This window comes from Talpa europaea (assembly GCF_964194135.1).
Source record: "Talpa europaea genome assembly, chromosome: 12".
Taxonomy (NCBI): Eukaryota; Metazoa; Chordata; class Mammalia; order Eulipotyphla; family Talpidae; genus Talpa; species Talpa europaea.
Genome location: NC_140079.1, coordinates 32,194,740 through 32,219,532, shown reverse-complemented (window position 1 = coordinate 32,219,532; position 24,793 = coordinate 32,194,740). Strand labels below are relative to the sequence as shown.

Sequence of the window (24,793 nt, the reverse complement as noted above, 5' to 3'; positions counted from 1 at the left end):
GAGGCAAGTACTCTCTTAAGCCCTTTTTCAGTTTTCCAGTTAACCATTTGCTGGGGATGCCACAGTTGGTTCTCCCACCCAAAAGCCAGTGACGAGTAATCTCGCAAATGAGTCACAAAGAACACATGCTCAAACCCTTCCTCTACCCATTGTGGCTGATGTTAACTAAGCAGCTAGAAAAATGGCACAATCTACATACTACCTCATTTAACTAAACAAAACTTACTTAAATTTTATTTATTGGAGGCCAAAACAAAACAGCAATTTTTTTTAAATCAAATAAAAAGCATTCTCATTAAAGACAACTTGGAAAAAAGACAAAACAATCAGGTAGGAAAACAGCCAAAAAAGTAGGTAACAATTAGCCATACGATGTACCACTCAAAACAGCACCTATGAATATTGTTTTATTTTCTTCCAGGTTTTTCCCCCAAGCAGGTTCTGTGTAATTATGATCACATGGCTTCTACCAGTCCTACCTGCAGCTGGTGTCATTTAAATTGTATCATATGCATTTCCCCATGTTTTTCTTCTTAGGCTTGTGTAACAGCAGAGTAGATGGTTGAAAGATTTTTAAATTAAAGCAAGTCAAGAAATACTTAGCTTTCTCTTTCTTCCCCAGATATGTTGTAAACTGAGAACTTCCAAAAGTTCCTGGAGTCACTGGAACTAAATTATGATACATAAAAAATACCTAGACCCACAGGAAGTGTTTAAGAAATGTTAACTGACTTTCAAGTGAACGTAGAATATTTACTAAAGTCAGCTCTAGAAAGATACAAAAGAAATTATATTCAGCCTCTATTCCCAATAATTTTTTTATATCACTAAGAAGATAAAATGCATTTACACCCAACAATGAAAGTCCAACATAATTCAACATGCAATCATGCTGATTCTTCAAGGGCTGGAGATGTTTTATTCATTTTTTGTGCCCCTACCATGAAGAACAATTCTGGCACATTATAGATACTCAATAAACATGTGTTGTACTGAACTGAAGTACAGACTAAGAGCTATACTTCTTTAGAGGCAAGGATGATCATTGTGAGCTGTGGTTGGTAGGCAACGCAGGCAGCATTGGATATGGCAGAGTTTGATTTTGGAAGTAATCTGTAGAAAGAGCTGAACTGCAGAAGCTTTGGGATACTCTGAAAATGAAGGACATAAAGGAAAATGTTTATACAGTCCCAACTTATTTAAAAGTGTGATGTTTCTACACAAGTAGCATTGAAACCACTGCTGTGCACGTTAGCTGCTCATGGGAAACACAATCTATAACACATACTAGTGCTTTTAAAAAAGAACCAACACACAATACTACAGCATAGCTTGATATCACAAACAAGGGCTAATTCTCAGGAAGCTTTCTATGTGTCAGGACAACTGGCAAAGAGTGAATAAATTAAGGTTTTAGATCTCCATATAAAGTACCATAGCAGGTACTGTCCTTGCTAAACTAGGTGTAAAAGAATGTGCTGACCAAAACTTTCTTTTGGATTTCTTGCTACACCAGTGAAGCTATTTGCATGTACAGTTAAGCATTCAAAAGTAGACAGATTCAAAATCTGCATTCAGCTCTCACAATCTCACATTCACATCACCCGATTATAAACATATCTTACAAAAGAGAACCCAACTTCATACACATGGTATCATTCAGCTAACTCATACATTAACTTCATTCACACACATATTTTCCTTTCTTTTACCCCACTTGTGCTCTGAAAAATTCAAAGAACTTATGGGGAAGTAATTTTTCTCATATCACATCTCTAACAGCTGTTAGTTAAAGGTACTTAAATCCATAGCTTCTTCAATTACATTACAGGGGCATCCCAGAAAGCGTGCTTAATAAAAATCTGTTTTTTCAAAAGAAGTGATGTAAGCCTACCCTATTGGGCTGCCTTAAGAGCAAGAACTTAGAACTTGGGGTTAAGTGTATGTTAATTGTGTGAGAATATTTTATTGCAATTACGAGTAAGTACCTCTAATAGCTACTCACTCAATTTCCCTGGCCTGAAGGACTCAAGGACAAATGCCTACCAACAAGTCATTTTCGGAATGAACAGCTGATTTAAAGAATTGCATGCTTCAGAGGCAGGTGGTCTTGTTTTTCTAAAAACACACATACACACACGGCCTAATGATGATACTATCTGTGGGATAATGCAAAAGAACTAAAAGAACAGAAAAGAACAGGGTCATTCTTAAAAATAAAGTTGCAGGGATCCAAAGAAATGCAAGTGAACATTTATACTTTTTTTTAAAAAATTCCTTGGCAATTTTTACTTTCAGCTTTTGTTAAGCTTCAGCACAAACTGTCTTATCCCAAAGAATATAAACTGCTACCATTTTAATTCTAAATGAAGTACTTCTAAAACATCAAAGGATTTGGAGACTCAACAGTAATTACCACACAATCATTCAAAAGCAACATATGGCATAATACTATCACCAATTCAACAACAGTATGCACTATATACAAACTACATAGCTTTGAACATTTAACAATCTGGTTAAACTGATCTATAACTATACCGTCAGAAGAAATAATAACCAGCAATCCAACACAAGTGGTTGAAGCTTTCCAAATGTAAGACACATGGGATATCATCCAGAGTAAGTCACTAAATCTTTCTAAATCACTTGTTTCTTCATTCATTAAATGAGAAAAATAATAGTTGTAGCCCCCTAAACTTATCAGTACTAAATTACTACATATTAAATTCTTATAGTAGAGCCTAGCAAAGGGTGACTCGTGTTTATTTATACCAGAAACCAAAAATGTTTTACCAAGAATACTGAAAAGTAACACCAATTGAAGAGTAATCATAAAAATAAGAGACACAGCTGTCAAGACCCATGGAAGAAACTTTAAGCGATTACAGTATGTTTAGTCTAAATAGAAAAAAAGGCTCCCTACTAAAATATAGTTACAATGTTTCAAAGTGGATTAAATCCACCTTGATTCTTTGTCATTAGTCCTATTTCGCATAATGTAATTCTTCCTAAATTCTGTAGATAAATCCCATTCCTTAGTATCAAGAAAACTAAAAACTAGCCCCTCAAAGAGGGAAATCAAAGATCATGGATATATGAAGTTCAAGCATCTTCCAGTTTTTTTTTTTTTTAACAAAACACCAAGTTGAAACTCATTCCTGAACTAAATTGCCAAATGTTTCTGCAATAAAAACTGCAAACTTTCATGTGAACAGATCTTTTCAACAATAGGGAGTTGTTCCAGTCTGTGAATAGGACAGTGTGAGCGTGACACAAAGCCAGGAGCTGGACATTCCTGACACCCTTGTTCCCTGGCTAGCCTTTCATCACGTCTCTCTCCCAAATGCCTGTTTGTGGAAATCACTCTCAGGCAGAGTATACAGGCAGCTATCCCCTGAAACTTATGCTCGTCACAGAGCCCTATTTCCACAGCTTCCGGCCCAGCCCTCACTTTTTACTAGACCTTTACGAACAAGCCACTAGAATGAGCATCAAACACAGGAGTGCTTTGTCTTCCTAAACCGTCCACCCCTAGTCAGCCACCTCGTGTTTCTGTTTGTCTTTTCTGCAAAACATCATAGAATGGTGGTGGCAACTAAGCCAAACCAGAAATTGACCTAAGAGCTGAAAAAGGAGCTGGGTGTAATGTGCTTTTGTAAATCTAAGTTCTGAGCCTTCTCTACTGCTTCATTAGAATTCAGCCTTGGAAACCCGAACTTGCCTAGGGGTCTTAGTTTTCTCACCAGAACATAGGCTAATAAAGCCCACCTTCTAAAATTGCTGTGAGGATTACAAGAAATAATGATTTCCAAGTGCCTAGTTCATACCCACTACACAGAAGTGATTTAGGTCTTCTGTCCAACAGCCTGGGACACACGTAATCTAATGAGAATTACAAATAGTGGGAAAGACTGAAAAAAAAAAAAAAAACACTCCCAAGTTTGTCAGAGTCCTCAGCAAAAGGGCCCAGATGCTACTTCACAGTAAGGGTCTGCGGGGTTTCCTAGGCCGGGCTGGACACAAACAAGGTACTTGACTGAAATCTGCGCCGTTTTACTTCCACGAAAGGAAAGTTGGGTTTGCCCATTTCTGTTCTTTTGTTTACAGCATGAGACAAATGAACAGCAGCTCCCCAGAGGGCTGCGACCAGAAGGCAGGTCAGGCCTCGCAGCTGTGCCTCTCCGGGACGGACAGGACCCCTCAGGGTGCACTTTCCAAGTACGGCGCTGGCTCCTCACTCTCTTCCAGCAAGTTCTGCGCCCACGCGAAGCTGCCCGCGGTCCTTCCAACAGGCGGGCCCCCGCCCGGAGGGCCCACCGCCCACAGCAAGCCCACCGCCGGGAGATGCCGCCCGGGCCTCCCACCGGCCCCCGGCACCCCGGGGCCGCCCCCGGGGCCCCTCCCCAGGCCGGGACCCCGAGCTCCGCCAGGCGGCCCGAGAGCGCGCCGCTCCTCCCGCCCGGATCCCCGAGTTCCCGGCGCCGGGTCCGCTATTCGCGCCTGGCCGGGCTCCACCCGCGGAGGGCCCGCTCGCCCCCATCGCCCCCAGGCCCTACTCTCCCGAAGACAGAAACTCCCTGACTCACTCCTGAACAGCAGCAGCAGGAAGAAGTCGGGCAGCCGGGCGCAGAGTCGGAGTCGCGGCCGTCGCCTCAGCGCCATGTCGAGGGGAGTGAGGGGCCGCGGGCGCGCGGCGCAGCTCGGCTTCTCCGCACGCATGCGCCCAACCTGCCGGGACCCGGCTACCCGCCCCTGGTTTCCATAGTGACCACCAGGCCTGGCGGAGCCGTCTCCATGGTTACCAAGGAAGCTGATGTCTGGTTGCTATGGATGTAAGGATGCTCTAGACCTGGAGGTTCGGCATCTCTTTCAATGAACTTCGTGGAAAGAGGGCTTAGAAGCATGTTCAACAGTGGGGCGGGGTAAATTTCCACAGTTATTAAATGAATTAGTTACTACAGATCAGAGAAGGAACACTCAAAATTGGAGGAATGAAATGCTCTTTTTTTCTTATTTTTATATTTTCTTTTTAAAAAGATTTATTTATTTATGCATACAAGAGCTGAGGTGCAGGGCCTCCCCAGGGGCGCAGCGGTTGAGTGCTGGGTTGCGAAGCTGCCCGCAGTCTCTGTAGTGCCGGGTTGCATCCCTGGCCTGCTGGCGAGGGTCCCACATGGCGCGCAGACCTCTCCTGTCTCACCCGTTGCTCCCCTCAGCAGTGTACTTCGTCAGTCTGCCTGCTCTGCTCTCCGCTCTGACTCTGGTGAGTTCTCTCACCCTCCCACGCTTCTAACTGTACCTAGTGCTTGTATAAATAAATAAATAAATAAATATTAAAAAAAAAAAAAAAAGCTAAGGTGCAGGCCAGAGATACAAGAGATGAGAGGATTCACCAGAGACAGAGTGGGGAACAGAACAGGCAGACTGACCGAAGTTCTCTGCTGCGGGGAGCAGTGGGCGAGGCAGGAGAAGTCTGCTGTGTCATGTGGGTGTCTCCCTGGCCGGCCAGGGATCGAACTCGTGCTGCAGAGGCTGCGGATTGCTTCATAGTGCGGTGCTTAACCCCTTGCACCACCAGGGAGGCCCTACTCTTCTTTTTTTATGAATAAGGATGCAGTTCGGTTATTTTGGAAGCATTTTTTCCTGCACCTCTTTTGAGGCCCCAATTCCAAATGTGATGAAATATACCAGTGATATACCAGGGAGGCAGGGCCTCCCTGGTGGCACAAGGGGTGAAGATGCAGCACTATGAAGCTATCTGCAGCCACTTCAGGAGTGGTTCAATCTCTGGTCAAAGAGGAGACCCACATGGCACAGCAGACCTCTCCTGTTTCGCCTGCTGCTCCCCTCAGCAGTGTATTTCAATCACTCGGCCTGTTCTGCTCCCCCCTCTGTCTCTGGTGAATCCTCTCTCTCTCTCTCTCTCTCTCTCTCTCTCTCTCTCACACACACACACACACACACACACACACACACACACACACCGCATCTCTGCCTGTACCCCAGCATAAATCTTCTTTAAAAATAAAAATAAAACACAAACAATACATTAATACATAAAAGGGATGTCTTCCTAAAATAAATATACTTGTTTCTGTAGTAGCTCAAAAGCATGGTGTTATACCCAATAGTTTATTCTGCAGAAAAACGGGTTAAGCCTTTGTTCTAATGTTTGAATATTGGGAAATTGTAAGACTAGAGAAGAAAAATGACAAAACAAAAAGGAAAAAAATGTATGGGAAATTGGGCCTAAGAATGCAGATTTTCATTGTCATTTAATACTGTGAAAAAAATCTTCAAATAGTTGGTATTATATCTGACAGAAAATACATCCCTTATGTTCCAGCAAACAACAGAGTAAAAACAGATCTGAATACAATTATAGTAAAATATGCCAATGCTTCCAATAACTAATTTTTTTAATGTTTAACTTAAGGACTTTGTTTTTTCTATAGTCACCCAACTTTTTTGTATTTTTAGACAAAATAGAAAAGAGTTCTTTTAAGATTCATTTATTTATGCATTCAAGAGCTGGGATGCAGACCAGAGGTGTGGGGGGCGGGTGAGAGGATTCACCAGAGACAGAGTGGGGAACAGAACAGGCAGAATGACTAAAATACACTGCTGAGGGGAGCAGCAGATGAGATAGAAGAGGTCTGCTGTGCCATGTGTGTCACCTCCCTGGCCAGGGATTGAACTCGTGCTGCAGTAGCTGCAGATTTTTTCACAGTGCTGCTTCTTAACCCCTTGCACCACCAGGAAGGCCCCACCACATGATCTTTTTTATTAGTTTTTATAATTGCTCAAACCTATGTAAGTGTGAATTAATTGCATTTCTAAAAACCTTAAAGCCAGAATAAAAATTTAAAAATAAGTCAGTCACCTGGTATGATTCTATACATCTTTCCTTTTCTAAATCTTCTTCTGTTCCAGTTCACCATGTTCCAAAGTTGCAAGTAAAATTATGTGAAAACTACTGTCTGATAGTAAACTCTCTCCACAAACACAAAATAGAATTTAAAAGAGAAAAATTCTCAGGCTTACTAGCTTTTTTTTTCTTCTGTGCTTTTTGTTTTTTCTCTATAATTACCTTTAGTATGGTCATATGCCCATATGACCAGGAGCTTATTTGCCTAATTGAAGAAAACATTTTGATTGCCTGAAAATATGTCTGACTATCAAGAGAATACAGTTTGCAGAAACCAGCATCTCACTTTTCCTACTGATTGCCTGTGCTTGCACTGTAAAATGATTCTGTCTGTTAAATGATCTTCTCTGCTAGGGAATCTTTCGAAACTTAGAATAAGGGAAAGCTGCCATGAATATTCTACATGGCACAGAGGTGCTTATGAGAGTGGATGTGTAAAAGGAAGAGTGAGGAGCAACCTCTGAGCCAGTGGGTGGCACTCATAGCCAAGTAGGTGGTAGAAGGTGGAGCTTCCATATTCCACCCTCTGAGCAGAAGCAGATGGGATAAAGGAGTGGCACCAAGGCTTTTGGCAATTAAACCTCTAATGAAGTGGTGGCTGTGGAGATGCCACCAGTTTGCCATGTGCGGTTTTGGTTGGACCTTGGACTTTGCTCAATGGATGCTATCTAGGGTAGGACAGACAATTGTCCATGGGTCAGTCTATACGTTCTCTCTTTGTGTGTGTGTGTGTGTGTGTGTGTGTATACTTACACACTTACATCTCCCTTTTCTCACTCCCTGTATAAATAAATCATGTTATTTTGTTTCTTATGATGTCCCTGCTTTGGGGTCACATCCTGCATTTGTAGGCATGTGAGTAAAGACCCACCAATGGGTCAAACCAACCCCCCCCCCCAGGTTTGTTCCATCCCAGGTGCATGTTCTTCATTGTAAAACATTGGTTTTCTTGCACAAATTGAGTCCACATTCATGAGTGGTGGCTGAGACAGCTTTCTGGAATGGAAACCAACTAGTGATATACCAGGGGAGGGTAGGACACATTTGTCAAGTTGTCTGCTCCTCTTTGTGATTTCATTGTTCCTTGGAGATCTCTGGCCCTGTTCAGGAAGGAATCCGAGCTCTGGAAGCAATTGGTGAGGGAGTTGTGGAGTCTATGCTTCTATCACCCCAATATCCAACTGAATATGTATATTACTAATGTACAGATTACTAAAGAGATATACATTTCTTAAAAGAGCTTGTGCTTTTGCTAAACTTAAACAGAAGCATTTGTAATACTTTTCAATATCAACACAGTGCAAATCTAGTGGCAAACAAAAAGTGAGATTTTCCTGGGAGACTCTTATCTGAACAGACCGGAGAAATCCTGGAAGCAGCAGTCAGGGAGGGGAAACATGGGCTTTGGAATGTGATAGACAAATTCTTGGGTTTTGTGAACTAGGGGAATATACTTTTCTAAGCCTTGGATTCTTTGGCTAAAAAAAATAGGAATAAGAATGGTGATTGTGAGAGCAGGTGAGATATATTAGAATATCACAGGTGTTCAGTAAATGTCTATTTTTCCTACTGTTTTGATTCAAATCATGCCAAATGGTTACAATCTTCCTGAAAACTCTAGATAAAGAAGTAGACCTTCAACCTGCAAGCAGGACAGAGGGAATGAGAAACAGAAGGAGTTTCTCATCAAGATGGGTTTATTTTCATGGTGTGTCCATAATCTTAAAAAGTAACATAACTATGGCCTCTGTTCCTTCACTATGTCATTCTCCACCAGAACAATAACCTGAAATCAACCCTCACACATGAGAGAAGTAAGATCCACTGAAGGAGGGAAGTCCATGTTCTCAAGTTCAGCCCATTCAAACATCCCTCTTTGGGCCTTCCTAGTGGCACAGGGGTTAAAATCAGTGCTAGCACACTATGCCAGCCACTGTAGCATGAATTCCATCTCCAGTCAGGGAGCTACCCACATGTCACAGCAGACCTCTCCTGTTTCACCTGCTACTCCCCTCATCAGTGTATTTCAGTAGATGTGCCTGTTCTGCTCCCCAGTCTGTCTCTGGTGAATCCTCTCACATCCCCACCTCTGGTCTACACCCCAGTTCTTATATGCATAAATAAATAAAAATAAATCTTTTTTAAAAAATCCCTCTTCAGGGCTTAGCAAACATTCTATTGTTCCATGTATCTCCCTTCAACATTCCCAATCCTGTGCTCTCACATTTTACCCTAACTGTACCTCCTGGTTCCTCCTCTTCAAAGTATTCCTTGAATTTTATCTAAAAAGGAGGACACATGCCCACGTAAGGAAGCAGTAGTAGACAAAACCTCCATCCCTTCTGACATCCTTTATGTGAAGGGAAATGTATTTATTTGAAAAGGAACTGCTAAGCAAATAAATCTTTCCTGTTTCCTACTAAAGGGTTTTTGACCTGTGTGCAGTAAATAATCCAATGCAATTGTAAATAACAAGTTTGCTTCCCTAATAAGCATATCTAAAGGAGGTGACATTCTAACACAGTTGGACCACCAGCCAGGCTGATTGATCTCCCAGGCCATCCTCCGATATCTGAATTTTCCCACTTTGGTCAAGAACTTTTTTTTTTAAAGATTTATTTATTTATTTATACAAGCACTGGGTACAGTCAGAAGCACAGGAGGGTGAGAGAATTCACCAGAGCCAGAGCGGAGAGCAGAACAGGCAGATTGACGAAGTACACAAAAGTACACTGCTGAGGGGAGAAGTGGGTGGCAGGAGAGGTCTGCGTGTCATTTGGGACCTTCGCCTGGTGGCAGGGATCCAACCAGTGCTGCAGAGGCTGCAGGCAGCTTTGCAACCCAGTGCGCCACTGGGGAGGCCCTGGTCAAGAACTTTTGTGATCACTGACCGATGTTATCAATGTAAGATGGTTACGTATGAAAGAGACCCTTTGTCTCTAGGCAGTGCTCAGGCCTTAGGGGGCTACCCAGGTCTAACATTTCATGCATGAGTAATAAAGCTTCTCCTGACCTCACTATTCCTGAAGTACTGCATGTTCTTCCCTTCCCTGGGTAAAAGGCTAGAATTTATTTCTGCAACTTATTCAGTTCCATTTATTTGCATGATCCTCTTCTTTGCAATGGTTGAGTTGAGAAGGGGCATCATAAAGCCAAAGTTGGTTTTTTTTTTAAGATTTATTTTATTTTTATGCATACAAGAACTGGGGCACAAGCCATGGGGGAGGGTGAGAGGGTTAACCAGAGACAGAGTGGGGAACAGAACAGGCAGACTGACTGAAATGCATTGCTGAGGGGAGCACAGGCAAGCCAGGAGAGGTCTGTGGCGCCATGTGGGATGCTCCTTGACCCGGGGGAAAAAACTTGTGCCGGGGACCAAACTCGTGGCTGCGGTCAGCTTCATAGGCTGTGTCCCACCCCCCTGCGCCACCAGGGAGGTCCAAAGCCAAAGTTTGGTTGAGTAGCTTCCTAGAGAGCTTTATAAGAAGCTACTTAGTAGGTGTTCACATTTGGGTCAAAAACACACCCCCGAGAGCCATACGCACGGGGAAAAAAAGCAGACTATTTAAGACATGAAACAAAGATTTTAACTGTGAGTCCTGCAGACCTAGTGCGCTTATGGTGACCAACGCAAGGAAAGTTACCTTGGGCTGTTTAACCACGGGTGTAGCTTGGAAACCACGTTGGGCGCCAAACTGTTACGGAGCAGCCCCGATATAAAACAGGTTGCCTGGCTGTGGGTCCTCACCTGCTCTTAAAAGGGACTTATTAATACTCCACTACAGGCACACACAAAAGGCTAATAAAAGGTTTATTTACAAGGGAAAGGGAAGTGAGGAAATGTACAACTCAAGGAGAAAATAGGGAAATAAAGTCTTTAATGCGTCCTATCCAATCCGCCAACCTGGAAACCCAAAGGCACTCTGAGAGCTGGCCGAGCGCTGCGAGCTGGCAGAGAGCCAAAAAGGGAAACCCCCAAAGCCCACATGTCTGGTTTTATACCAAACCTGGCTGCTTAACCCCACCCTCAGGTTCCAGCAACCTTCCCTTTGGTGGTGATGGGATTTGTCTTTCCCAATGTCCTGATGGCTTTGGTCTGGAGTGGGGGTGGAGCCCACAAAGCCTGTATGGAATTAGCTTTAGGACATCCTTTTCCCCACAACAATTCCACCAAAAGAGGATGGAGTATGTGTGTGTGTGTGTGTGTGTGTGTGTGTGAGAGAGAGAGAGAGAGAGAGTGAGAGAGAGAGAGAGAATCAGTATGTCACCTCTTCGAGAAGGAGAGTTAAGTGTCCTGTTTAGCTTATCATGAGCCAGGTGATCTACAAACCAGTGCATGTGAAAACACCGCACAAGGGCCCACAGGGGATGGACAGCATCACGCCTGAAAGGTTCGGCACTGTAAAGAAAAGAAGAGCCGGGCCAAGTTTTCTCAAAGGAAGGGAAAATTTATTGCGCCCAGGGCAGACTTCACGGACCCAAGGTGGGGGTCGGTGTCGGTGAAGTCGTGGGCATTGTCAAAGGGAGACAGGTTTTTCTAGAGTGAGGAGAGGTCAGTTGGTAAACCGGGTTCATATGGCAGGAAAAAGATTAGGGGGGGGGAGGTTCTTTGTCTGAGAAAAGATCTGTAGGGCTGGGAAGGCTCATTGTCTGAATCCTCTAGGCAGGCTTCTGCATTCCTGCCCCCAGGTGGGCTTCCTGGTGGGCTTTTGCATTCCAGCTTCCTGCATCCACCTTTCAATGCCCACAACAGGAGCTTGACACATGCTTTACTTCCCCATGGCTGAGGCGTGGAAGGATTATGAGCCCCATGTCAGCTTCAGTTCTTCCTTTGAGTTCCTTTCAGTTCTCCCTCACCGGTGGGGTGTGAGGAGATCTTGTGAACCACATCCCCAGGCTGCCATCAGGAAGGACACCTGTGGTGACATAAAATAGACCAGATCTTTTTTTTTCTCCACTTGACCTAAGGAATATTCCCCTGGGGCTGGAAAGGAGAAGGTGAGAAACTTCAGGGTGTGGAACACCCAACACCAACACATCAAGGACACATGTACAACCTGAACTGTCTTGGAGCCAGGGTGCCCACTGGGGGTGAAACCTGGGTGAGAGGATTTGGGAGGAGCGTGGGGCACCCCTACCAGGGACAGACAACCTGCCTGTAGCCCTGTGGTGCACAAGCCGTGTGCCTCTAGGATGCTCCAACTACTTTGTTTACAGATTGGAGATATTTTTATCTCAACCCGCCAATTAGAAGTAATTTTCTTTTCACACAAATTGTACCATTGAGTGCTTACTTCCTGCAGACACCAGAGATTGCCCAGGGCCTGGGCTGGTCTCCTTCCTCTGCTGCAGGGAACCTCACCTCCCTAGGAGTCCCTGCTGAGGCAGTCCTTACCCAAGTATTCAGGGAAAGGGAAAGCTCTTTATGAGGGCCCCGGGCCCCAGGTTTCGGCACAAAATGGGTATTGCTGGCTCCTTTCAGGTTCCCATTTCGGGGCCTCCTATTCCAGGACTGGAAATGGTGGGGCTTTGATTCCTTTTCCTGGCCTCTAACTTGGTGAGAAATTATACCACAAGAAGCTTTTTTTTTTTTTAACAGAGATTATGCAGTACTGTGCTTCTTAAGCAAGAGATAAGGACTCTAGCTAAGACACTAATGATTCCCTAATTCCAGGGAATGGCATTCACATACAATCTAGGATTGGGAGGAGTGTGTGCATTTGGTCTTCTGGGTGATGTCAGATCCATAATCACTCAAGAGCAGAGCACAGACTTAATGCATTTGGGATGGCCACTCTCAGCCCTCCAACAGAGACCTCAAATTGTCCCCTCCCTTAAGGACACTTCCTTATCTGGGCCCTTTACACTCTGAAGGGCCACTTTTTCCATTCATTCGGTGTGGACAATATTTTGGGTTTTGTCCAGGCAGTATTCTCCAGCACCTCACAGTCCGGTGTACTCCACCCAGTCAGCACCAGTTCCTCCCCAGAACAGACTATGGAAGGGGCAGTGAGCTCTGCTAGCTCTGCTAGGGGTGTTACAATACACCCCACTGTCACCAGCCCAGTAAAGCCCGTATCACTTCTCATTCAGATTGCTACCTCATCTTCTGTATCTAAACCTTTCTTCGCAAAACTGTGATTAGTACAGATGTAGAACAACAATAGGGCTGAGTATAGCTGTGAAATGAGTCAACGTGAGGCTTGTGTGTCCTGCAGATATTGGCTCCTGTTATTCTGTTTAAGATTCACAAATGGCCTTCAGCATGTAATTAAAATCCCTTCTATAACTGAAAATGTCATGGCGGAAAATTAAAAAGTCCTTGGTCACGAGCATCACCATTGAATATTTCATAGTACATCCTCATCCCCACCCTTGAGCCCAGTTACTGAGTTGCTGGAACTTTCTAAAATCTGTCATGCTCTCTTACACTACTGGAGTCACCTCTGTGGGCCCTTTTGCCTGCATTGTCCTCCCCCTAGACCTAGTCTGGGGTGGGGTGTGCACGTTCTCTAGGACAGTCTTGGGGCCCTCCAGGTCCTCCCACAGCACACTGCGCAGTCGTCTATCTTCTGCCTTCTCACATCACATTGCAATGCCATGTTCTTCTAATGGACACCCTGGAGACTGTAATTCTTTTCTAATACTGTGTGAGCTGCCTCCCATGAATTGTAATATTTATAGTCTTCATCACACTCAGTCCAAACACTTTCTAATTTCCTTATGATTTCTACCTGACTATTCACCATTTGGAAGCCTGCTTTATTAATTTCCCAATATATGGGGGTTGCCATTTCTGATTCCTAGTTTTACTGTGTTGTGGTCAGAAAACCTGTGTGAAATCGAAACTTCAGATTCCTTGAAACTGACTTGAGGGCTTAATAAGGGCTGATTGTTTTATTTATTTATTTATTTTTGTTTAGAGATGATTGTTTTAAATGCTTCACTAATGCTTTAAAAATCAAGTGCATTCTTTAAATATACATCCAATTAAATTTATTCATTGTGCTACTTGAAACATCAATCTCGGGCCTCCCTGCTGGCGCAAGGGGTTAAATCACAGCACTATTAAGCTATCGGCAGCCACTGCAGCATGAGTTCAATCCGTGGCCAGGGAGCTGACGCACATGGCACAGCAGGCCTCTCCTGTCTCGCCTGCTGCTCCCCTCAGCAGTGTATTTCAGTAGAGCTCCCTCCGTATCTGGTAAATCCTCTTACACACCACCCCCGCCCCCCAACCTCTGGCCTACAAGCCAGCTCTTGTATGCATAAATAAATAAATCTTTAAAAAAGAAAGAAACAGCAATCTCTTAATTTTTTTACTTTCAGCTACCAATCTCTGGAAAGTTGTGTTAAACATTACAGTGCTTTCAAAATCTTTTTATTTTTAATGACAAGTTGTGCGAGTTCAGGAATGCTGTGCGACTTGGTGGTGACACCAGGAAGCATCACGTGGCTTTCAGGTCTCCCGCCTCCACCTCCTCCAGCATTCAGGCCATCGCCACTGGCTGCCTGCGCAAGCTCTCCCACACTCAGGTCCCTGGAGCCATAGCTGCTGGCTCCAATCAGCCTAATAAACATCTTCTTCCATGCAGACACCTTCCTCCCCATGAATGCAACCGAAGTCCACACCATGCTCCGCATCTTGCCCTGGGTCGGCTTTCATATCACGTCGTCAGCTGGCTGTGCACCTCCCTAGTCTTTGCATTTATACTCCCAAGGACCTACTACTCCGTGATTGCTCAGTGAACGTGCTAGAATTTTAAGTAAAGAAAAACACGCTCACATAGGTGTAATAGTGACATGTTATAGAATTTCCTAGCAAGATTCTTCAGAATGAAAGAATATCTAGGTGCTTAAAATGATCAACGACATCTTTCTGGGTGCAGAAATAACTATGCTGCTTGAACATCATCTCCTATCATTTAATTATCCACCCAGCCTGGTGCTGGGCTAGCGACCAGAGCTAATCAGGAGCTCATAGTCCAGTGGGAGACACAGGAGGAAAAAATCATTATACCTTGGGGGGTGCAGTAACTCACAGAATGAGCTAATGTGGATATTCACTGCTCTATCACATCACACAGGAAATTCTGAATAAAATATTACAGAAAAATTAAAATGCATACTGAGTTTGAAATAAAGAAAGCAATAGAAAGGAGGAAGAAATTTAAAGCCAAAGCTGTAAGCTTGTAGCTAGAGCCCTGGTGATATGAGGTAGGAAGCATTTAACACCCCTATGGGTAAGGGCAGGTACCCAGAGACCAACTTGAAGCAGTATTTTGGAATTTAATCCCTGTTCCCTCAAGGAAAGATGACTAAGCAAAAGCTCCATCCATCACTTTTTGCCCTGGACTCAGAGTAAGAAAAAAAACAGCTTCCTGTGAGAAACTCAAATTTCCAGGCCTTTGTCATTCTGGTGTGGGGTGTGAGATTACACTCTGTGATGGTGTGGAAGTCTCCACACCCGAAACTGAATGGAAAGCATTTTCTTGTGCAGGGGAATCCTCTGGGGCAACTGGTAGGGCAAATGTACAACTTCTCCCAGTGTGCCTGGGAACATAAAGGGCCCCCACAAAGTTAAACAATCCCTGAGGAAGATGAGCAAACAAGGAGTTCCAAGCCCCAGGAGGAAACAAGCCGCATAAGGCACAGTTGGCATACATAAGAAGTGGGAGTCAGCACCTCCAAATTTGGAAATAATGAAATCTAAAAAAAATGCAATAAAGCAAATAGACTTAAAAAGTGTAGAGAGCTAAAAGAACCAGAAGTCACAGAGAAATAAAAGGACACTATATAAGAATAAGCAGGTGAGAGAATGAGTCTCACAGAATTTCCTGGACTTAAAATGTAGGGGGAAAAACCCTCCAAAACATCAGTGAAGGAGTTAACAGTTGCCTAAAAGCAAGCCAGCAAGATAGGCCTCCCAAGTGGTGCAAGGGGTTGTCTCAGTACTATGAAGCTATCTGCAGCACAAGTTTAATCCCTGGCCAGGGAGGTAATCCACATGGCACAGCAGACATCTCCTTGCCCACTGCTCCCTTCAGCAGTGTTTCTCAGTAGATCTCCCTGTTCTGCTCCCCACTCTGTCTCTGGTGAATCCTCTCATCCCTGCACCTCTGGCCTACACCCCAGTTCTTGGATGCATAAACAAATAAAATAAATCTGAAAAACAAAATCAGCAAGGGCCTCCCTGGTGGCGCAAGGAGTTAAGCATAGCACTATGAAGCTATCGCAGCCTCTGCAGCCCAAGTTTGATCCCCAGCCAGCCAGGGAGATAACCACATGGCGCAGCAGACCTCTCCTGACTCACCCGCTGCTCCCCTTACCAGTGTTTTCACTCAATCTGCCTGTTCTTCTCCCCGCTCTGTCTCTGGTGAATCCTCTCACCCGCCACACTGCTGACCTGTACTCTAGTTCTTGTATGCTAAATAAATAAATCTTCAAGAAATCAGCAAAATAAAGGGTAGATTTTAAGGAATTATCCAGCATGAGGCACAGAGGTAAAGATATGACAATGTGAGAAGATGTTAAGAAATGTGCAATATAGAATAAAAGTCTTAGAGGAAATTAAATAAGAATAAGGAAAAGACAGAATGGATGAGGTAATGGCTCAGAATTTTCCAAAATCAATGAAAGACAAGAATCCTTGATGAAGCTATCCCAAATGGGATATCCCACGATAAAGAAATATCTCATTTTGTAGAGTCTCACCTAGCCATGCAGATCACACCTAGATACAACAAGGGAAATGTTAAAACCCAAAACTAAAAAGAAAAATCTCAGAGTTGGTTATATTGAAAAGATAAGCTATTCACATGCATACAACAATAGTAGTAATAATAGTAGAGACAAGGACAAAATGGAAAATTGCGTCAAAGTGCAGAGGGGCGGGGGCCTCCCTGGTGGTGCAGCGGGTTGAGCGCTGCTCTGTGAAGCTGTGGACAGCTTCACAGCGCAGGTTCCATACCCACATGGTGCAGCAGACCTCCTCTGTTTCCCCCGCTGTTGCCCTCAGCAGTGCTTTTGGTCCATCTGCCTGTTCTGCTCCCCACTCTGTCTCTGGTGAATCCTCTCACCCTCCCGTGCTTCTGGCCTATTCTTGTATAAATAAATAAATTTATACAATTTACAATTTATTTAGCAGCCTCACCCGCTGCTCTCCTCAGCAGTGTATTTCAGTAGATCTGCCTGTTCTGCTCCCACCTCTGTCTGGTGAATCTTCTCACCCTCCTGTGCCTCTGGCCTGAACCCCAAATCTTGTATTAAAAAAAAAACAACAAAGTACAAAGGGGCAGAAGGCAGTCTTGGATCCTATAGCCAGCTATACTATGATTCAAGAGTAAGGACCCTCAAAACTGACATTATTACCTCTTTGTTAATCGAATCACAAAAGGGGCATCCCTGGTGGCTTAAGGGTTAAGTCTCAGCTCTATCACTGCTATTGTCTGGCCAGGGAGCTACCCACATGGTGCAGCAGACCTCTCCTGTCTCGCCCGCTGCTTCCCTCAGCAGTGTATTTCAGTAGATCTGCCTGTTCTGCTCCCCACTCTGTCTGGTGAATCCTTTCATGCCCCTGCACCTCTGGCCTACACCCCACTATTTGTATGCACAAATAAATAAATCTTAAAAAAATAAATAAAAAGACTCACTAAAGGATGCTTTACAAGAAAAGCATGAAAAAGAAATGAGGAAAATATCCAGAAGGAAGCAATGGGATGAAAGGAGGCAATGATAAACAAAAAAGTTTGGTGAGAAGGTGAGCATATTTAAAGACTGACTCTAAAAACTGATGGTGAGGACATTTGCAATGATGGTAACACATATTCTGAGAGATTTAGAAAGGAAAACTATCATACTTATCAATGATAACATGAAACACTAGCACTGGAAAAATTAAGGGCAACAAGGAAGATGGCAAAATTTCAATTAATTTGGACTTTTAAAATTAATAACATAACAGGTCTTAGGGACTGAAAAGCAGACTGAATGGCCGCAGCCATGACAGGTGGACCCATGTCACCAATGGTGAAGAGTTGGGTGGTCACAGGCTGGTCTGTGGCATTTGGGACTGGGCCAAAACATGTTTTATTGTCAAAATAAAAATAAGAGTCTGGGGTGGACTCGTGAGCACACAAAAATAAAAAAATACATAAAATTAATGCTTAGAGTATAAGCATTGGGGTGTTGTTTAAATGTTAAGGGGAAGAAAATAGTGTATCCCTAAATAAAATCAAGGTTCTTTAAGGAAAAAAATGTTAAAGGATAATCCCTAAAAGGAAAGAAGTGAATCATATAACTCCAAATCAGCAAGGTCAGTGAATGCGTATCTTGCAAAGGCCCTTGAATGCTAAGCTATCTGCAATGTATTCTGCAGGAGATGAAAATTGTTGAAGACTTTCCAATATGAGAGGAGATCAAAGCTAACCCCACCTTACATTCCCAACCCACCGTGAGCAGATGAATCGCTTTTTTTTTTTTCGTTCCAAAGTGTTCTGGAGGTAACTGAAATAGCATCTACGGTATTACATCCTCCTTACGTGCCTTTATGTGTAGCATGCAACTGTCTTTCTTCTGGACTAAAGCCAAACATTTTACAATTTGAAGTGAATGACTTTTAGTGATGTGATGAGGGTCTCAACCAGGTAACCTCAGTATTCTTCTACATCAGGCTTTCTGTCTGTCACCGGCACTGTACCCTGACACTTTACCTGTGTCCATTGCCTTCCCTTCCAGTGGGACTGGAACTTTGCCTGAAAAAGCACCTGTCTTCATTTCTCCCCCTTCCCTGACCTGCTCCCCACTTGCCTCTGCTCCTGTGTCTGGGGAACACTTTCTTCCACACCAGTCCTCATCTCCAGTTCGTACTTGAGACAAAGCCAGCCAGCAAGTCCTTCATGGCAAAGCATTCATCAGGGCTCATCGTGTGCCTGGCTTTGTCCCAGTCACTGTCAGAAGTTCGTCTCTTTCCTGTTCTTTATTTTTTCCTTTTCCCTCTGTTTTCCCCATCTTTTTTCGTTACCCTCATCTTCTACAGAATAGGCAGGGCTGGGAGTGAGGCCACCCAGACTTGGCTACTGAGTAGTCCTTGGCTAAATCCCTTTAATTCCTTTAATTTGTTTTCCCACTCATTCCAGGGAATTACATATTTCCATTTCCTTCAGGTCCTGAAACAACAGGTGCAAAAACCTTTTGGAAGAAGATAAGCCAGCAGCACATGCAGAGTACTGGTACTCTCTTCAGGGACTTAGAGGAAGTTTTCCAGCCACTGCATCCTCCCTTCTCCTCTTGGCTGGACCATCTCTCCTCCAACCCCCTCCTGCAGCTGGTGTAGACTACAAAGGTGTTTGAATCAGAGAGCTGCCGGCTTCCTTATACAGGAACTGAAAAGCGTTAATAGCTGTGACGGGGAGAATTAGCTATATGTCTCTTAATTCCTGTTAATCGGGATTGAGGAGAGTTTGTAATTGTAAGAAACAGATGAGCAAGTAGCGCTAGAGGCCCCAGGTGGTGCTCGGAAACTGCTTGCAGCTGACTGAGCCCACGCCTGCCTTTGCTTCTATCTTCCCTGGCTTCCCCCCTTGGCCATCCCTTCCTTCCTTGGCTGCTTACTTCTGTCACTGCATTTCTGTCTTTTTCTCTCTCTTGCCCTGCGCCCACACACATAGACCCACACACATAACTTCTGTTTCCTGAACTAACAAACACCCTGACCCTTGGTTGACCAGCGAAGGCCAAGTTCACAAATCTGAGGCCACCCTTCCTGGTTCCTACTGAGATGGGTGTGTCTACCCCACACTTTGCAGACTGCACAGAGAATTCCAAGACCAAAGCTCCCTCTACTTATGCCTTTTTTGCCCTCTCTCCAAGCTGAGCTCACTTCCCACTGCCATGTCAAATGGTGCATCATCCCCCCTTCATGTAGTTTGTTTCTCGTCTCTGCATTACACTCTGTCTGCTGTCCTGGGGAGTATGTATATACATGTGTACTGTATGTCGTGTGCATGTGTGTATTTGTATGTGTGCACTGCCTTTCTGGGTGGAGAAATGCCAATGAGATAACTGTTCACATGACTGTGCAGGGTCCTCCTGCGAGGAGCCCAGAGAGAGGGAGGGGGTGTATGGACTGTGTGACTGGCATGAAAGTGGTGATATGAGCACCTATGATCCGGGCACGGATGTGTTTCCGAGCAATATTTTATAGAATGCTCTTGAGGGTCTAGAAAAGCACATTTGTAATTATGCATGTTTAGCAAGGGATAGGAACTGAGGTGGGAGACCTTTTTACTTTGTGTGGTCTTATGTGTAGGATGAGTTTTGGATGAAAAACAGAAAGGAAACTCTCTGGCACTTCTCAGAAACATCCTAGCTCCCGCTCATGATAGCCCCCTAAAACTGGGCAGCAGCAAATACGAAGGGTGTGGCTTTCCCTGAGACTTGGCTTTATTTCCAAGAAGCTCCTTAGACAAAGAAAAAAATCATCTTTGTCTCTGCCCACCAGTCTCTCAAATTGCAAGGACACACACACACACACACACTTTCTGCAGTCACTGGGTAGAATATCCCAGCTCTTCGCCAAGCATACCAGGGCTGCTCTCCGACCCCACTTGAGGGGTGTTTCTAGAGCAGGATCCAACTACAGTCCCCCTCACGCACCCCTGGTCCTGCTGAGTCTTGACGGTGGCTCTCTTAGAAGAGAGCTGACCTGGCTGTGCCCCCAGTGGCACAGGCAGGAATGGGGCTTTCTTCCTGGTCATACCAGTCTGCCAACCTCACAGCACCACCTCGTGGCCAATACTTGTTCTTACAAGTCCTCAAGCGCACTCCCTCCCTCCCTTCCAATTCATCCCTTTCATGCCAAATACTGGCTTTAAATACTTTGGTGTTTGGTGTTTTGGGCTTGACTGTTCAAAGGGAATTCTGTGTACAGTGTCCCAGTATTTTAAGAGCTTGCAGTGATAAACAGAGACGCCCACGTGGAAGCAAGCACAGAACCAGGCATGTGCATAAAATAAAGGGTTAACCTTAAAAGCCACAGGTCAGTCAGGGCATTGGATGGGAGTGAGGAAGAAGAAAGGAAACTAGAGGTAGGAATTTCAACAATTTTTAACTGGGCTGGGCGAGGGCCAAGACAAGACCCTAGCCGGGTCTGTGAGGATTATTTTTCTACCCTCTTTAAAAGTGTTTCTGTTTTCCTTGAAAAATGCAAGCTTGGCAATAGAGCAGCAATCCATGGTGCCTCCGGAGAAACCCACGTTCCTCACACTTGTGGAAAGAGCCCTGGAGTTGAAGTCAGAGGACCTGCTTTTCTACTCACTATGTGACCTGGAGAAAATTGCTTAGCCTCTCTGGGCGCCCCCCCCCCGCCCCCACCCCCCACTGTACATTGAAGAAGCCACGTGACAGCAGTGTCTGCCACACTTCCTCCAATGCAAGTTGGCCAAATGGGTATATTCTAGCTCCCCCAAACAGACGCCACTGGTTCTTCAACAATGCTGCTATCAGTTTTGCTTGGAATGTCCTCCCACCCTATCTGTGCCTCTAAAGTCTTTCTCCCCTCTAGGGGAGCCCCAATTCTACTTCTTCCACAGAGCTTTTTGTGATCTTCCCTCATTCTTCTCTCCAGCCCTCCTAGGGCTCTGTGGGTCTCTCCTGGGGTGGTGCTTCCTAGACACTTGAACCTTTCTGTCCCTTACCAAGTGACAAGCTCTTTGTGGCTAGTGCATGGATTCATCTTCACTCAGTGCGCTTAAATAACACTGTGTCCTGACTTGCTTAACTATGCCAGAGTCCTCTGAGTGAAATGGAATTTCATTTTTTTGTATCTCAACTTAGTTTATCCCATGAAGTCTCCATGGACACCCCACCCCAAGCTGGGTGACACGTGGTGCTTCTGGAACATGGATTCTTCCTGCTCCAGTACTCACCACGGCACCTCACCACCGCCTGCTCCCCGACTCAAGCATAAGCTCCCTGAGGAGAGACTCGGTCTCCTACGGCCCCGTTCCCAGGATTGGACATGGTGATGGTGGGAACTCAAGAACTGTTCGTGAGAGGGCTATGTGGAGATGCTGAGGATGACCTTTATGAGTCCCCAAGCTTTGACATCTCATTGTTGCAGAGCTTTGAGCTCTTTTTTGAGAGCACGCAGTCTGAGCTATTTAAAACGGTGCAGCGGCGCTGGTAGGTTTCCCTTTGAGTGGACGTTGTTTGCTTCCGTGGGGGATCTGCCCCCATCCCCACGGTAGAAGGGAACTTCATGTTCCTTGGGCTAAGCTTGGCCCGAAGCTTGGCAAGATCTCTGGGGCGTTCATTTTTGTCACCCAGCCCGGGTAGGAGGGTGGACGGGTGGGAGGGGAACCATTTTGGGAAAGAGTGTTGGGGAGTGTTTATGTGTATGATGAGTCAGGGCCATGGAGCTGGGAGCCTTAATCTCTGCTCCCTCTGTGGGGGCAGTTCTCACCAGTCTGCGGGGGGGAGGGGGGGTGGAGGACCACCAACTGTCTTTGGAAAGTTTTCTTAGTCATAGCTTATACCAAGTCAGCTGGAACTTTACGTAACGGAGCTTTGGTTACAGACAACAGGGTGCAACCGGGTCAGGATGCCTGGTCTTCCTGCAGGGATAGCACTGACTTCTTGGAGCCCCTCCCGACTGCCCCGCCAGGGCACGGCCCTCCCCTACGCAAGTGGCACTTTGAGGGCAAAAGGTCACAGATGTTTATCCCCACTGGAGCGAGGGAGGCAGGCGATGGTTCTAAACCCCATGAGAATGTCTCCACACTCTGGGGTGTGTCCCCTTACCTCCTGCTGGCCTGGCTTCAGGTGGGGGTGGTGGGACTGAAGCCAGGCCCCCCAGCACTCTGGGACTCGGTCTTGAGGAGCCTGGGCTGAAGAAGGTGCTCACCAGGGCATTGGCTCCTACTTCCTGGACTGCAGTTCCCCCCCTGCTGCTGACAGAGGCACCACAGCCCTGTCCCTGCTCCCCTGTCCCCTCTCTCTCCAGCAGAGAGATGGGCATTGGGTTTCCTGACACTGGAGCCAATTTGCCTATCACAACATGAGTCCTGTCAGAGAGGATCCAGATAACACCTGAAATGATGGTGAGTCTGCTGCATGTAAATGGGGAGAGAGATACAGAAAAAGAAGAAAAAGGAAAGGAGAGGTGAAATTTGGGGGGGCGGGGGGAGGACCCAGCACACTGGGACTCTGCTGACCCAGGATGGGTCCACTGGGAAGAAAACAAGGCTCCAGGTCTTGGAGCAGATTGTGGGGGCATCCAGAGGGCTCCTCCCAGGTCACTGAAGGCTGCTGGGAGAAGTCAGCTGGAAGGAAGTGTTCTTCCTTCTGCTTTGGGCTCAGAGAGCTGGGCTGCCAGCTTTGGAAAGGTAAGACAGGAGAGCTGTTCTTGTCAGGGGAGGGGCTGAGGAAGAAAGGCAGGCTCTGCTCCCCCCACCGCAGAGCAAGAAGGAAAGGGCATATTTGAGAAATGAAGCTGAGAAATCAGGATGAATTTGCCCACAGTGAGGAATGCCACCTGACCCTGTGGTCTGGGAATGAGGAAAGCTCTGGAGAGTCCCCCAAATCAGGTTTTCAGTCAACAGGCATCCTGGACAAGAGAGAGTTTAGCAGGACAGGGAGGTTGAGTAGGGGGATTTGGGAGTTTTGGGAGCTCCAGCCCGAGGTCTCTTCCTAGAAGCCAGGAGGTTGCCTGAGAGCCAGAAGGTCCTCAAGGGCACCCTGAGATAGAGGGAGGCTGCTGAGAAGAAGAGTAAGAGTTGGGGGGTGCAGGGAAGGAGGTCTTGAGGAAGATGGGTGAATTCCCAAGCTGGTTTCATTCTGACCCCCAGATTTCTGTGCCATGACTGCACAGGTGCTGCTGGGTGGGTGGGGACAAGGGCCACTAGTGGCGTCTCCCCTGCTCAGAGACCTGGAGGCAGGAGAAGCACAAAGGCACTTTCTGGGTCCCATTGGAATAAGAGTACAACCTGGGGAGGGGCTGAGGTCGTCCAGATCCTGGAGAAGAAGGAAGGATCAAGGCAGTTAGGAAAAGGGGAAGGGAAGAAATTTCCCCAGCTCATTACTGAGTGCCAGACAGGGGGGATGGCTTGATCTGCAGCTCCTGGCAGATGCAGGGCTAAGCTCAGATTTCTGATATCAAGCTCTGCCTCCTGGCTTGGAGCTTGTGCTAAGACGGCCGGTCCCTTCTACCCTCACATGCTGAGCCCCCATCCCAGGAGTTTCCTCTCCTTTCCATCCTGCCTTAACTGTCAGGACAGTTTCTGTTATTTTTTCCCTTTCTTTCCTTTCTTTTTTTTTTTTTTTTAAGATTTATGTATTGGTTTATGCATATAAGAACTGGGATACAGGCCAGAGGTGTGGGAGGTAAGAGGATTCACCAGAGACAGAGTGGGGAACAGAACAGGCAGATTGACCAAAGTATACTGCTGAGGGGAGCAGCAGGTTAGACAGGAGAGGTCTGCTGTGCCATGTGGGTAGCTCCCTGCCTGGGGATCGAACTCATGCTGCAATGGTTGCGGATAACTTCATAGGTTTTGTCTTAACCCCTTGCGCCTCCAGGGAGGTCCTTTCTTTTCTTTCTTTCTTTCTTTTTTTTTTTTTTTTTTTTTGTTTCTAGTTTCTGCTATTCTCAATGGATTATTTAAGGCTTGGGAAAAGTTTCCAGCCTGGACCAGAGGCATTCAGGCGCAGGGCGATCTATGTCCTGACTGCCCTGCACTAGGTTACATATGTTTATGAGGTTGATTTCCCAGGACCAGGTCTTCCCTCTCAGAAAGCAGCTGCTCCTGCCTCCTTCTGAAGCCCAGAGACCAGCCAGGATGCCTCCACTCTACTGTTGGTTTC

At 45.6% G+C, this 24,793-nt stretch overlaps 1 protein-coding gene across 2 annotated transcripts in view; it reads right to left on the bottom strand.

Annotated features, from left to right (window-relative positions):
* The window catches only part of JAM3 (junctional adhesion molecule 3), a gene marked incomplete at both ends in the record, with an annotated part of 58,812 nt that extends 54,147 nt beyond the window's left edge, over positions 1-4,665 (bottom strand). For both annotated transcript variants that reach the window (XM_084248696.1, XM_084248697.1), the window contains one exon: positions 4,590-4,665. In XM_084248696.1, the coding sequence (XP_084104822.1) occupies positions 4,590-4,665 (76 nt within the window). The remainder of the gene's footprint in view (positions 1-4,589) is intronic.
* Positions 4,666-24,793: the final 20,128 nt, after the last annotated feature.